General features: G+C 32.2%; 1 protein-coding gene and 1 long non-coding RNA gene across 2 annotated transcripts; both read left to right on the top strand.

Moving 5' to 3' along the window:
• The first annotated feature begins 7955 nt into the window (after positions 1-7955).
• LOC134693364 (uncharacterized) lies at positions 7956-9694 on the top strand. Its single transcript, XR_010102392.1, has 3 exons — positions 7956-8012; positions 8913-8970; positions 9610-9694. It is a non-coding gene; the product is annotated as an uncharacterized LOC134693364 (long non-coding RNA).
• Positions 9695-10410: 716 nt separating this feature from the next.
• Positions 10411-15678, top strand: LOC134692344 (microfibril-associated glycoprotein 4-like). The gene is made up of 7 exons (XM_063552798.1): positions 10411-10539; positions 10925-10996; positions 11696-11828; positions 12294-12430; positions 13404-13500; positions 14225-14389; positions 15258-15678. The coding sequence occupies exons 1-7, from the start codon at positions 10411-10413 to the stop codon at positions 15521-15523; spliced, it is 999 nt and encodes a 332-aa protein (XP_063408868.1). The 3' UTR covers positions 15524-15678.
• The last annotated feature ends 944 nt before the right edge of the window (positions 15679-16622 follow it).

Raw genomic sequence — 16622 nt, 5'->3', positions numbered from 1 at the left:
TGAAAGCCATAATAAATGTATATATGCATATATCTAAAATACGGAGATATAATATAAGACAAGTAGTCAACAGGGACTAATTGACGTTAATGTTAGCAACTATAGATCATCAATTTTACAGTAATGAAGTAGTAGGGGTTTAACATTTAAATGAAAATAAATTTAGATTACCATTTGCAAGTCATATATATAAGTTAAGAAAAGGGTTAGTTATGAGATTTGGTAACCGAATCACCAGATTTGATATTTATGACAAATAATTTACTGAATCTGATAAATCGATTGAAAATTTAAGACATTAAAATTCCATGAGGTATTTAGGTAATTAAAACTCGTTAACTTAGTGAATTTTTCACCATTCTCCACTACACTATATGATTTTTTTTTTCTATTCTTTATGTTCATAGTCAAGTGATATGAACTGTTCAAATATATAAAAAAAAATTGGTATGATTATAGATTATATTTTATGTTTATATTACAGGTTTGTTTCAAGCAGAAGTACTCGAAATTATCTGGCAAAACGCTTTTTGATTTCGGTTGTTCTATGTCACAGTTAAGTGAATCTCTTTTGTAATTTGTTTATTTGTTTATTTTCTCTTGTGCTTGACATTGACGATACATCTGCAAATGAACGCTAATAACGTTAAACACAACGAAGCATATTTTCAGAAACTGCTCTGATGTTCTGTGCTGCAAACCATATGCAAGGGGTGTTACTTATACACGCGATTTAGGAATTAAATAGTAGTTTCAAAGTTTCCTTTGTTCAATGCTGAAAGTTGCGAGAACATATAGAATTTCCGATTTACTTTTATTTACTTTAACTAGGATAACAATCAGGAAACGCATCTTTCCGAATATCTCTGTTAATACTTTTGTATATTTCACCTATTACATTATTGACAATCTGGTCACAGTATATAATACCCAACTATTTAACTTATTAGTTTTGTAGACATTCTGTAGGAACAACATTTGGTAGACGTGCAGACGGACATCATATACTCTGCGAAGCATCATGTAACAGTACACCATTATGCAATGGGAAACTTCAATGTGATCCAGCGATAAGACAAAACAGTAAGTGTATACATTAGTGTTTGTCAAACATTTCCCTCCAAAAAAAAATTGTAGTATGGTCCGAGAACACAATTGATTCGTAGTGCATTTCTTTTAGAATATAAATGAAAATTAAAAAAATCCCACCTGCGCTTTCTCAATGAAATGTTTACAGTGTGTTGTACTACTTTTGGGACAAATTATATCAAAAATATAGAAAACTTCATCGCCTCTAACTCAAAATATGGAGAATTTTGTGTTTAGGGTGTCTTGAAATCTTTTGACAGCTTCCGAAGTGCTAATTTTTAACCCTTTTCAGCTGGACCAAATCACTACTTTCCTGTAAAAATCTGGACCCATTTTTTTTTACAGTGTAGTTTCATCCCCCTAATTACAATTTGAGGCATTAAACATGGAGAAATAAATTTGGAAGGGGTATAAAAATTATTGGCAATTAACCCACTGTTAACACTAGGGACTATATTCGTTGTTAACAACGAAAATCAAGGGACGACAATTGGAACAACGAAAATCAAGGGACGACAATTGTGGTCTCGGACCGTATGAATAAAGCAATTTCATTGATGACATCGTACTAGATGCGGAACAGTAGCTCTTAGGTCCTTTTGACATTGTTTGACTATTTGCGGACCACTTTAATGATGATTTACATTTGAAAATTCTTGCAAGCTTTCTAATATGGTTCGAATCAGGAGGTTCTACTCAATGATTATTTGCTAAAATGTATTTCAGATACCCATCTACCAAGAGAATGTGCAGAAATAATGACGCCAAATTTGAAGAATGGAATTTACAACATATACCCTTTTGATTCACCTTTAGCTGTATACTGTGATATGACGACAGAAAATAAAAGATGGACGGTAAAGTATATCATATGTGAAAGTTTTATCATTCCTCAGATTATTATTTTAGAAGTTCACAGTAAAAGGAAACTCTTTTAAATTGTCTTACACAAGATTAAGGATGTGCAGCTATCTTTTAATGCCAACATACACATAACACCATTTCGTTATGAAGTAATAACATTAGCAGAACTTCGATGTAGGTATTCTACTGCGCCTTTGTACAATTTATGTCTCCTCATCAATGTTGGAGGCCGAAATATTTGAAAATTTAAAACTAATGCGAACGAGAAAAGCTGATAAATCCTACTTTCTTTATAATAGAAAATAATAATCATTCCCTTACATATAAATCTGTGTATTTTTTTCTACAGATGATACAAAGAAGATACAATGGTTCTGTTTACATATAAATCTATGTATTTTTTCTACAGATTATACAAAGAAGATACAATGGTTCTGTTGACTTTTACAGGAACTGGCTGGCTTATAAAGAAGGATTTGGATTAGTAAACGGTGAATATTGGTTGGGTACGTATAAACCTATTATGTTGAAGTGTATAATGTAAAAGATTCATCGGGTTGTTGTGTCTCTTTGACATATTCCCCATTTCCATTCTCAATGTTATACCTTGATATACATGTATGTTTAGGAGACTATCAAAACCAAAATACAGTAGAAGTCCAAAAGCTTTAATTTAATTTGAACAATACAGCCGATTGTACAATTGAAACAAGCATCAAATGGAAATATTGCCAATCGGACAACCATGTCACAAAGTACGAAGAGCTGTACCAACTGAAAAGAAAGAAGCATCAGTCTGTGTTCTTCATCAGAACCTTTGCAGCAAAGTCTGTATCAGCTATTGAAATGTGTAGGCCTCACACCAAAGTTAGATAAATTATTATACACAAATTAAGCCAACAAAGAATGAGTATCATTTGTCATGCATATGGCAACTTGTGAAGGCCAATGTAAAACAGATATATGCGTTTAGAGCTGTATTACCCATTAATTAAAAGTATTGATTCTTTCCAAAACATATCTTACTACGAACTATGATCAGTTTTGCTAGGCTAAAACCAATTGAGTGTTTCATAATAAAACCTATTGTTAAACAAAATATTTATTTATAAGAAATTGAAAACAATATTATACCTTTTACATAGGAAACGATATAATTCATCGGATAACATCAAATGGTAACCATGTCAGAGATCAGAATAGATTTATCAGACTTTGACGACAATCATCGGTTTGCAAAGTACTCAAGCTTTAACGTTGGTGATGAGTGGAGTGGATATCCACTGCATGTGGCAAGCTATTCCGGAGACGTAGGTTCGAATCAATATAATATATATGGCCGTACATTGACCTATAATGGTTTACTTTAACGTATAGGTTTCTGATAGAGAGTTGTCTCATTGGCACTCATACTTCATCTTTATCTAAATATGGAACGAAATAAAACTCGTCAAAGCAATGGTGGGGTTCGTGTTGTTTATTCTTTGGTGTTCTATGTTGTGTCATGTGTACTATTGTTTGTCTGTTTTTCTTTGTCTTTTTCATTTTTAGCCATGGCGTTGTCAGTTTGTTTAGATTTATGAGTTTGACTGTATGTCCCTTTGGTATCTTTCTTCCCTCTTTTACAACATATGAAGAAAGTGCTAACGGGACAATCGACGAAATGAGAACACTATGTACAATAAAACCGCTGCTTGTAAAGTACACAAACAATTACAAATATGAAGCCAAACGAACACTACCCCTCCTGAATCGAAGCACGAGAAGAACTTAAAAGTTGCGTTTCTTTTATTATATTGTAACTCTTTTGACAAAGCTTTTAATATGTTTATCAAACATATTGGATAATGAATCAAAGCTAACCTGTTAATGCCATTGCGTTATATGAAAAATATCAAACGTTAACAACTATTTATAGATTTTCATTGTAGGATATATTCAAATGTTACATTTTTAAATTTTTCTCATTTTGTGAATATATTTAAAATAATGAAATAATCGATAATGGGTCAAATAGCATAACTTTAAATGTAGCTATATTCCAGGTCATATACTAGATCATCCTTTAAACAGTCATAATGGTATGCAATTTTCGACTTTTGATCATGATGTAGATAATTACAACGATAATTGCGCAGCACTCTTTAAGGGAGGCTGGTGGTACGCTAGTTGCCATGCTGCCAATTTGAATGGAAGATATCTGGGAGGTCACCACGAGTCCTATGCTGATGGTATCGATGTCTATACTTGGCGCGTGAGTCATTATTCACTTAAGACTGTTACCATGATGATTACCAAAAATAACCTTTAGAAAATTGAAATAAAATGTTTTCCAATTCATTTGTGTGTAATCGACAACTTAATTCACTACAAGTAAATAAAATATGTAATTTGGTTTTTAATAACAAGGTAAATAATAAGTTGTTTATTGTTGTGTTTTCTATGTTGTGTCATGTGTACTATTGTTTGTCTGTTTGCCTTTTTCATTTTTAGCCATGGCATTGTCAGTTTGTTTTAGATTTATGAGTTTGACTGTCTCTTTGGTATCTTTCGTCGCTCTTTTTCTTACCTGATGCAAAATTGAGTCTTAAATCAATAGTTTTGATAGTTGTCTTGACACAGATTCTTATATTTTTATCTTATTCCCGTTTTTATATATACTATGTTGAACATAAGCCACTAACACAGAGCATTCAACTCAGTGTTGAAAACATAGAAACCAACAATTCATATTTTGATATACGACAATAACTACAAATAAACGAAATGACAGAGCATGAAATATGCAAGCAACTGTTACACTTGTTAATTATGTACGTGATAGAAACACTTGATAGTTTTGCTATAGTGATGTATCCATTTATTTACTTATATATCTGGTATACAAACAGGAGACTTTAAATCTGTTGACACACCAGGTGTGGCTCTTATTGTAATCCATGCGATTCCTTAAGTTTGTTAGTTTAATTTATTACTCCTTATATATAGGAAGATGTGGTATGATTGACATTGAGACAAGTTGAACTGTCCATCCAAGTCTCAATTTGTAACGGTAAACCATTATAGGCAAAGTACGGTCAGTCACCGTCTTCAACACGAATCCTTACCATATTTCAAAAGTGAGAAACTACCGTCGCTTTAACATGCTTAAGCACAATGAAGATTCTTTCATATATCTTCACCATTGAGTGCTAATTTATTTTATTCCCTGTCGACAATTTTGCTATTTGAAACATGCAAATGTCATGCGGTAACCACCCGTATAACCTGTACTAATTAATTATAACCAAGTAATCTTGCCTTGATCTAGATAAATTTATCAGTACATCAAAAAGTCTGAAATAGTTGCTTCATTTTTTTCTATTTTCACCAGTCAACAGTTTCTAATTAAATGGAATCTAAAATTTATAATCATTTCAATTTCCAAATTTATTAAAAAAGAGAGGCTAAAGATACAGGCCAGTGATAAGTATATTCTGGGCATTTACTCAGTATAAGTATAACATTTACTCATTAGCTGTACAGATCAGCAGGTTTTAATACAAATCGACCATAGAGCAGACAACAGCCGAAGGCCACCAATGGGTCTTCAATGTAGCGAGAAACTCCGTCAGCTGGCCCCTTAATAATATGTATACTAGTACAGTGAAAATGGACGTCATATACTAAACTCCGAATTATACACAAGAAACTAAAATTAAAACTCATACAAGGCTGTCTATTTGTATGCGAATAAAACATTATCATGCAATCAGGCCACTATAGTATAGCCGGGTGAAATGGCTATTCGGCTAAATGTAAATCAAGAAGGAAGATTCGCTCCTAAAACTTTTATTTTAGCAGTCCGGCAAGACCGAACAACAAACTCCAAACTAAATGTAATGTAACATACAAACAATAACATTATATATAAGCACAATTAATTAAAGGATTAAGAAGATTAACAGATGACAAATTAGAAATAACAATAGATTAAAAGAGTAATTAGTGTCCGACACGTATTTGAAAATTATAGTCCAAACTGTCACATAGAATGAATAATGAAATAAATAGAGTAAATGCATTTAAGACCCTTGTCCAAGATTATGACACATAATCCGTGTAAAACACTTATGCCTAAATTTACGACAAAGTCTAGAATAATTAAATACATGCAAAACCTAAATATATTAAAACAATTGAATAACTAAAATGTTGTTCAAAAACTATTTCATTGCACTGTCCAAATTGTCCGGTCATATATTCCCGCGGCCTCTGAAGACACGACCCGGGTCTTAATATTATGTTCATCTGAAATTGTTCCGAAAGTTTCTTCTGTGGTTGTGGCGTCCTCTGTATCGATAGTTTTGGTTTGGATGATTATCTTCTCTTGTATTTTTCCGAATATTGTCCAGTTCGTCTTCTAGTGTTGTGATTCGATTCAACATACGTTCTTTGTCGCGCTGTAATTGATATTGCTGGTCGATGGCTTTACATCTTTGATCGTATAGCCGAGAATGAACTGCTTTTAGATCCGTATTGCGTTCCTGTAATTTTTCTATTTCTTTTTTATCATCTGCACCTTGTTTTTGATTTTTTTCTAAATTGCGAATTACACTGTTATGCTCTTGTTTCAGCTCTTTGAATTTCTTTTCGTAATGAATACTTTTGATTTCAAACTTCACTCTCTCTGAATGCACTCGGTCGTGCCTGAGTATAACGCTATCAATGAATTCTCTATCATAATTAAAGGAGGGAAAGAAGTCCATCAGTTCATTAGTGGTAAGTTCCGCACAAGGAAAAATTGACATAGCTTTGTTTTCTTTGAATATCCTCATCCTTTCTGCGTCGCGGCGTAACTTTGATTTCGATTTAACTTTGACAACTTTCACGTCCGGTTGTCTATGAAAGTTACACATTCTGGCGAAATGTCCAAAATTTCTGCACTTATAGCAAAATGACGTTTTTGCTATACATTGTCTAAAATGAAATTGATTGTTCACAGTCTTTCCACAAAACTTACATAGGCAGTTGTCCATATGTTGCGTTGAATTTCTGGTCTGAAAGGTAGCTCCATTATCAGACATCTGGTATCTCCAGTTTCGGCCAAAATTTCTGGTTCTCTGCGTATCCATTTTTCTGTTTGCTGGGGGTCAGCTTCACAGGTAGAACAAGGTATCCGAAAGATGCGTTGCCCGTACGTCCTAACACCAGATATAGCCGGGTGAAATGGCTATTCGGCTAAATGTAAATCAAGAAGGAAGATTCGCTCCTAAAACTTTTATTTTAGCAGTCCGGCAAGACCGAACAACAAACTCCAAACTAAATGTAATGTAACATACAAACAATAACATTATATATAAGCACAATTAATTAAAGGATTAAGAAGATTAACAGATGACAAATTAGAAATAACAATAGATTAAAAGAGTAATTAGTGTCCGACACGTATTTGAAAATTATAGTCCAAACTGTCACATAGAATGAATAATGAAATAAATAGAGTAAATGCATTTAAGACCCTTGTCCAAGATTATGACACATAATCCGTGTAAAACACTTATGCCTAAATTTACGACAAAGTCTAGAATAATTAAATACATGCAAAACCTAAATATATTAAAACAATTGAATAACTAAAATGTTGTTCAAAAACTATTTCATTGCACTGTCCAAATTGTCCGGTCATAATAGTACACATAAAAACTACACAAATCACTATGCGTTTTATTTGTACTTGTACTTGTACAAATATAGTTCTGTTACTCCGCTTTAGAAATGAGCCAACAGAATATTGCCTTTTGAGTAAGTGAAATATGTTCACTGTCGGACAATATTACATTTTTGATCACTATCTGTAAAAAGGAGAAAAATCTCAGCCTCCCATTATATTCCTATCTATATACATGTGTATTATGTTCATAATACACATACAATAATGACTTCGTGATTTGTACTTGAAAGTACAGATAAATACAGAAGATAGAAATGTAGGTTAGACACATAATATTAATGAGATAAGACGGAGACCAACTGGTTAGTTACGTTTGCTTGGGGCTCTAAGTTTTACCGAAATAAAGGTAAATCTGTATTCCTTAATATGTGTTGGAGCATTCGAAATGATGAGAAGGTTCAAATATCGAAGAGCATCGCTATCGGGTACTCAATATCTATGATGAAATAGATATATATGTATTACGTACGAGAATGTATTTATTCTTCACGCACTAGTACCCATTGAAAATGAAAATTGGGAATGTGTCAAAGAGACAAATCCTGAAGGAAAAAAGGAGAAAACAGATCAAGCCTTCAACGCAGCGATAAAAGCCTCCTCCCCTGGAAAAGGAGGGGGTTTAAAGCTGGTCTATGACAAGAACAAGAGGCTCCTTACTTGGAACAACCGGTGAATGGTGTGGGCTTAAACGTGTTTTGTGAGATCCGAATCCCTCTTTAGTATTGTTAATGAAATTTGCTTGAATTTATTGATTGCTGATTGGTTTATAAGTCGCATCAGCAGAAAAAGAAAACTTCACAGCTAACATTGCATTCGATTGGTTTTATAACCGGATTTGTTTTCGGTCATTCGATTTATGAATTATGAGCATCGGTATACCATTGTTGTCCTGTTTAATGCTGATATGAGATTTGTTTTATGTTATCCCATGATAAACCAAAATGCTTGCTATTTTTCAAAAAGAAGATTTTACTTCAGGACTCAATAAATGATTAGAATAAATCAAATTCCCTCTTCGCTTAGTTCACGATCCGTCGATCAAAAAATAAAAATAAACAGTTACGTTTTTTTCTTTCCAGATGGAACGTATATTCCCACGAAATAGAATATAAATAGTATCCTCGTTTTATTTGCCTTGCAATTTTAAGAGCTACAAAAAAACACGTGAAATACGATACATTTTCCTCGTTCTTAAGAAAATTTTCATAAGATTTTATAAAGTTCACACGATTACTTTTGTTTACAGATATTGGGGATGTCGATGCTTATCGTTGTTATATTCATGTTAGTTGTGGCACCAATAAGTAAGATACACATAGTATTATTGCTCTTATTATGTAATTGAATCTTTAAATTTCAGCTTTATATAAGTTAGATTGTGAAAACATCTGAAGTTGAACATGTATTCTAGAAATCATAGTTTCTTAATTTTCTCTGAAATTATATGATATAAAAAAATAAAAAATCTCTCACTTAATATTAACTTTGGGTTAGCAGTACCGTACGAGATTAATTTTCCAAAAGTTTTTTAAATGAAAATTCACTTAATGTAACTCATATGTGTCTGTGAGTCTGATTACAAATATAAAGCTCAACAATATCAAAAGTGCAAATGTAAATTTCTATATTTCTTGTTGTAAACGATACACAATCAATATTGTAGTTATTTTGCATCCCTTATATTATAACGTGTGTATGTATATTCATATACGCTATTTGTTAGATATCTGCTGAATTTGGACACATGTAATGTAACCATATTGTTTAACAGTAAAGCTTGTGGTTCAATCACTTATCAGTTCATTTTTGTCAAAATCATCCCTGTACCAAGTATATGATAGTAGATGTGATTGAGCTTTTGATTTTGCATTTTCTAAGGACTTACTTGATATTTTCCTCTGACTTTTGTATTTTTGTTATTTTAGTTTTTCTTTATATTGCAGAGTGTGGTCAAGATTGTCTTTCGTGCACTGGTATTGAAACTGCAGGCGATTGTGATCGACGTGAGACATGCAAAGATGATGAGGTACTGGGTACGTTTGAGTATGAAGACGTCCGTTTGATTATAACAAAAATTTGATCTGAAAATTCAAATTTCTTGGCATACACATCAATATTGCACTTTCAAAGTAACACTTTAGGTTGTTTATTTGCCTAATATAATATTAACAACTGGAACAGGCCTAGGGACATTCAACTTTTACTCCAAAGATTTGTTGGTTCCGTATTAAAGAAAAGCATTAACTAGAAAAATAAATACTGATGAGGTAGTGTATTTTCGCGTAGTGTTCAGTAAAGTGCAATTGTTTGTTTTTGTTTTGTCTTCCTGCCATTGCCATGATCTTTCAGTATGTCCTTTGCTTTCTTTTGTGAGTTGACGTGATAAGCCAAAGCATTGTTGGATGTTTTGTCACCGTAACTAGGTAACACAAAAACGCTAACGATGAACCTGTTTCATCCTCGACCACTTTCTATTTGCTTTACTAATTTAAATTAAATGTCACGGACCAGTTAGAGAAAACGCGCTTGCATCGTACATAATACAAGACTGTCATATCTAAGGAGTTTTATCATGCTTGACCGTAGATAAATGTAAAGAATGACTCTATAATTAGAGAATCCAGCTGCTCCAGCATATGAAAAGAAGGAATTAAGATATACATCAGTAAATGACAAAATTCAGTAGTAGATAAGACACGACAAGATTTGTTTTCCACGTTTAACATGCCTTAAATAATACAAGCATGACAATAAAAAAGAACAACAGTGGCATGCATAACAGAATATTCTCCTCGTGCATACCTTATACGTTAAACATTGAACTTACAAATCTGCATACCTTACCTCATCACGACAACCCATCTAGCTTAGCTGTATTTGGCAAAAATACATTTGGTCCTCAATGCTCTTCAACTTAGTACTTTATTTGTCATTTTTAACCTTTCTTTATCCGGGCGTCACTGATGAATCTTTGGTAAACAAAACGCACCTGTGGCGCAAATACAAAATTTCAATTCTGGTATCAGTGATGAGTTTATTAATAATGAAATGTATGATTTTTTTCTGTCTTCGGTTATGAAGAATCTTTTAATATGATAATTAAAAGTAGACAATACTACAAACTCATAATATGTAATAGGCTTATAATTCGATACGCCAGTAAATCGAACTCCTAAATTATAACTCTTATTTATGAAATATTTTATCAATTTAGAACAGTTTTCTTAATTTGTCTTGTATCTATTATGTGTCTTATAGGTTTGCTTCAAGCAGAAATACTCTACAATATCTGGAAAAGTTCTATTTGATTTTGGTTGTTCTAAGTCACAGGTAAGATGCCCCAGTTAGATTTAACGTTTTTTGTCTTGAAGGGTTTCATTCGTTATACTCAAAATATCTAATCAACCAAACACTGCAAACAGTTTATAGTTATATATTATATTGACAACGATGTGTGAACAAAGCAAAAGTAAGACTCACCAGTGACGCTCAAATCAAAATAGTAATAAAAGCTAACAAGTACAAAGTTGAATAGCATAAAGGACCTAAAATTCCAAAAAAAACAACGTTGTTCCATAAACGGATAAGGTAATCTATGCCTGGGTTCTGGGATAAGAAAATCCGAAGTTTTAAAAAAAAATCATACTTTTGTTAAATATAGGATGAGGTGATATATCATGAATTCATTCATTGATTCAAATGTCATCAATTTTCTTACTGGACAACTTGGAATCAATGAATAGATAAGTACTATAGGGTTTTATTAATTGATGTTTATGTTTCAATTTGTTACAACATATTAACATACTAAGCAAATTCCTCCTTCCGTCATAAGTGCACATGTTAAAAATTATATTAGAACCTACAGTGTTCGTTCGTATTTTTTGCGACAATACATACGTTGCCATGTGAAGTGAGTAAACAACATGCATGTATTAAATATATACATATATATGTTTTATATGTTGTTGCCAATCGGGTTTAATACATCAGATAATTTATGATATAAAACTATCTATATATATATAGTTATGCAGCCAGTCATTAGGAACAATATTCGGAAGAAGAGAAGAAGGTCATCACATCGTTTGCGAAGCATGTTGTAATAATTCTAGGTATTGCAACGGAGAACTTCGATGTGACCCCGCTATAAAACAAAACAGTAAGTGTATATATAATATGTCATAAATTGTAGGCATTTGAGAATGCGGAACATATTAAACAATTTTGAGTATGACCAAATGAATAGAAAATTAATATTTAATATACAAATAAAGAGATGTGGTACATGTATGATTGCCAATGAGACAACCTCCACCAAGTTCATTTTGGATACCCTTTGCAATGTGTTGCTGTGTCATAATTTGTACCTCATTTTGATGTCCATGTTTTCATTTCTTTATAAGCTTTGAATGGCAATTTGAAATAAATATTTCCTACAGTAAATTCTGAGATGATTGATATACTACTGATAATGTCATCTAGAAATAAAATATTTGTAGAATTCACTATGTAAGCAATTTAAGCTCCATGATGTTTATTCAAATTAAAAGCTTGAATATCATAAGTTTTTTTTCTGCTTTTATTAAGTTTTCAACTAATTATTTATTGATCTCTTAAATTCCAGACACCCATCTACCAAGAGAATGTTCAGAAATAATATCGTCAAATTTGATTAATGGAATTAACAATATCTATCCATTCAATTCGCATATAGCTGTCCCAGTATTCTGTGATATGACCACTGAAAATAAAACTTGGACGGTATACATACTTTATATTGTATTTGAATAGTTATAACTGATCACATATATATATACCAGACTTATATATATATATTTTTTATCTCATTGTCTAACTTTTCGGTCATTGTAAAAATTGCTTCAGGTACTGTATGGGGAAACTCTTCGACCTAATAATACCTGTTTTCTTTGTATTTCATAACAAAAGCTACCACCAAACATGCCAAAGACTGAAATATATGGGATGGAGGGTTGTCTCATTGGCACTCATACCCCACCTTCTTATTTATATGAAAGTGCTTCTTGTCCCAATCTTGTTTTGAAGACATGCATTACAGTTTACATTACCTCCCATACATTTCTAGAAATATGATTGGTTTAAAGTAACCGCGTATATTCCCTTTTAGGTTAGTAGGTGGGCGGGGCTTATCTCAATGCACGTTTAGTAGTAGTGTTACGTCCCTTTATAAAAACAAAACGGTACTGAGAAAAATCGTAAAGGTTTCAACAGAAGTTAGAAGATTGAAATAAATCATAAAACACATATAAAAATAACAAGTTGTTATTGTTGGCATTTGTATTTGAATGATCAATGGACGTATAGTTTCTTAATGCTGAGTTTAGAAGAGGTGATCGTCTGATATTTCAAATGTCGAACAACGGCAAATACTTCACATCTGTTTGAGTTGCAATAGAGCACAGGCGTATACTGTTCTCTTAAATATATGTAATTTTGTTTATACCCGTTAAGATAAAATACAACTGTAATAAAATGTAGTGTGATTGCTTATAAGACTATTTTTTGCTAGAAACCAAATGGAGGTTTTTAAACATGTTACGTGCGTATTTTTAGATTTGAAAAAAACGCATGTTCAGCTTCTTTTATTCATAGATAAATATTTTTTTTTTAAATTTAACAACTATACGTTATAACTGACATGAGTCTATTAACTTGAACTTTCTCTTTGCTCTTGATATATATATATATACTTCAGGTAATACAAAGAAGATACAATGGTTCTGTTGACTTCTTCAGAGATTGGTTGACTTATAAAGAGGGTTTTGGTTCTGTTGATGGCGAATATTGGTTGGGTATGTAAATATGGTTGCTGATTGGTTAAGAAATTACAAGTTAATGATTAAATAATATTTAAGTTAAAGTCGGAATACACGTTGAATTATATCGGACGTGCAAATGCAGGAATATATCATTTAAGACCAACCTGTTCTAAAACGAAATATTATTTAAATGCAAAACAAACATCAATATTAATAAAATCAACATAATATGTATGCTTTAGTCGGTATTTATCAAAATAACAAAAGCCAGCCAATCTCATTCGAAAATCTGAAAAGATACAACTTGCACAAAGTCATTTTAAAAGACGTTGACTTGATGGTCTCCACGATCATTTATCTATAAATTAATACGTGCTAGCAAGAAAGAAAACAGAAGGATAACCTACCACACATTACAAAGAACATGAAGAACACTACATAGTGTTCAACAAAAAAAAAATGTAAATGAACTCTGTAATAGTAAGCGGTACATGATAAACACGTTGCTTGTATTAGTATATTAAGAGCAAAATGTCAGATCGGCTTATTTTGATTCATATTGTATTCGTCAAAAACAGTTTTGATATGTCGTAATGTAGGTCACTGGGACTCTATTTTGTTGATAAATTGTCTTGACTGATATGTTTTATCAGCAACATTGGGTATCAAGCTGATATATCAAATTTCAATTTTTGTATCCATTGAATACATTATACTAAATATTAGATTATGCATCACAAGTATCTTTTTTTAACAGGAAATGATATAATCCATCGCATAACATCAAGTGGTAACCATGAACTTAGAATCGACTTATCAGATTTCGAGGGCAATGATCGATATGCAAAGTATTCCAGTTTTCTCGTTGGTGATGAGTGGAGTCAATACCAGTTACATGTATCAAACTATTCAGGGGATTCAGGTTAGATATATATTATCTATGAATTTATAATTATTAAAATGAATCGCAAGTAAATAACTAAATACATGTTTCGAACTAAATAATCTAATGCCTCACATGCAAAGAAAGGGAAATAAATACATACAAACGAGCGATTGAGTTAGCGTTAATTCTCAAATTATGAATGGTAAGCTACTAGAGCATTTACAAAGACACTTAATCATAGGAATATATTATTTAATTAGGATTTATCATTTATATGAACCACAACTGTGTCGTTGATATTGCTTGTCGAAGGTTGTTAGTCCCCGATGATTTCAACATCTTAGTGGTCTGTATTGCGGAATGACCATGATTCATAGCATAAAAGTATGAAACTTCTTGTTAATACATTTGGAAATTATTGAGCAACATTAATACCACAACTGCATAAAGCAAATTTGATCCTTAATGCAATTGGCTATGTTTTTATATATTTCTTTTAATCATATAGCTCTTTAAGTGTTCATGATCCTGTTGAAGATCAATTAAAAAAAAGTTTACACACACTGCTATTTCCATTTCTATTTTTCATTTTGCATGATAAAAACACATTATATGTATTAATAAAGCTTGGGCCGATATTGATGGTGCCAACCTTGAAAAAAACACACAATAAAACAAAAAACTACTGCAATAATGATAAGCGTTGATATTAAAAAAAAACTAACATGTTATTGATCAAGTTGAAATCGAGTGAATCCCTTCTGAAATGCATTTTTGTGAAAAAAAAATACCATTTATTTCAGTTATGTCATGAGTGACGCATTTCTTTTCTTTCGGAAATATATAGTCAACCGGTTGAAAGGTATCGAACCATTTGCCACATGTTACTATCTATGTATTTCAGGAAACTTTCTCATGCACCCAAAATACAACCATAACGGAATGCCATTTTCTACTTATGATCATGATGCTGATGACTCCCCCCTTAATTGTGCAGCGCAATACAAAGGAGGTTGGTGGTATTCCCATTGCCTGATCGCTAACTTGAATGGACGATACCTATCGGGTCATCATAATTCTTTTGCTGATGGTATTGACGTCATTATATGGCATGGCACTCATTATTCATTAAAGACGGTTACTATGATGATCACCAAGATAAATCTGTAGAAACTAAAATAAAATTGAATTACTTTTATGATATACCATTCATCTTGTCGAAGACTATTCACAGAAACGTGTGTCATGCACTTAGAAATCAATCTATCACAATTCGACTGTTTGTCGTCCATTTAATGGTTGACCCTCTGTGTCCGAGATTGTCATCTGGCAAATATAAAGTGTTTGATAAAAGTATGATTAAAATCAGATATTTTAACTTTAACTTTAAAAGTTTTCCTTCGATGCAACTGAGACTTAAATTGTCAAGTTTTATTGTCTTTTAAAATGTTTTAAATGTTTTGCTTTCTCAAATATTTCAATAAATCGTTGTCAAAGCCTATCCCAGCAGCCCAACTCCATAGATCATAAGGTGTTTCGAACATCTATTTAGACCAATTAGAATTAACTAATTGATCATGGCCATGTCCATCGTCAGGAGCCCAAGCCATTGCATAGTGACACTTATTATAAAAATACTGGGGCTCTTTTTGACACCTCATGATCTGTCTGACTAATACTTTTCTATAGTCTTTATCTACTTAACCTTGTTTATCAATTTAACGAAAAAAGTATAGAATCTATTTTCATAGTCTGCAACATATTAATTATTCAGAGTTGCTGATGTTACTATGTCTTTCAAGATTTTATGCCTACGGAAGGCAAACAGAGGTCTTTTATCAAATAACAGTTTTGCCTCTTCGTCATCCTTTAATTTATCCCAGTGCTTTAAGATATTGTTCTATATGTATGATTTCTGTCTTGAAAACACTGTGGAGAATGCCAAGGGAGGCGACTGTAATACAGATTTGGGCTTTACCATTAATGTGTCTATTCTTTGTTTTGCAGTCACTTCCTGCATAACAGTTTTAATTTCATTTTTTGGATATCCCCTTTTAATAAGGCGCTGAGAAAATAACGCATATTGTGTTTGCAAATCTACTGGATCGTTCGTACATCTCTTAAAGCGAAGCATTTCTCCTTTAATTATGCCTCTGAAAGTAGAGGATGGGTGGCATGAGGATCTCTCTAAAAACTGATAATTTTCAGTCATTCAGACAAATTCATTCCAAAAACAAGTTATGTTTGCTTTGATCGAGAACACATAAGC

Source organism: Mytilus trossulus, chromosome 12 (genome assembly GCF_036588685.1).
Source record: "Mytilus trossulus isolate FHL-02 chromosome 12, PNRI_Mtr1.1.1.hap1, whole genome shotgun sequence".
NCBI classification, from domain to species: Eukaryota; Metazoa; Mollusca; class Bivalvia; order Mytilida; family Mytilidae; genus Mytilus; species Mytilus trossulus.
The sequence above is the reverse complement of the archived record's forward strand: the minus strand, read 5'-3'. Positions and strand labels throughout refer to the sequence as shown.

Coding starts and splice junctions, on each gene's coding strand:
- LOC134692344 (XM_063552798.1), top strand. CDS start 10,411: ATGACAATAAAAAAGAACAACAGTGGCATGCATAACAGAATATTCTCC. Junction 10,540..10,924: donor ACAACCCATCTAGCTTAGCT/GTATTTGGCAAA, acceptor TGTGTCTTATAG/GTTTGCTTCAAGCAGAAATA. Junction 11,829..12,293: donor CCCCGCTATAAAACAAAACA/GTAAGTGTATAT, acceptor CTTAAATTCCAG/ACACCCATCTACCAAGAGAA.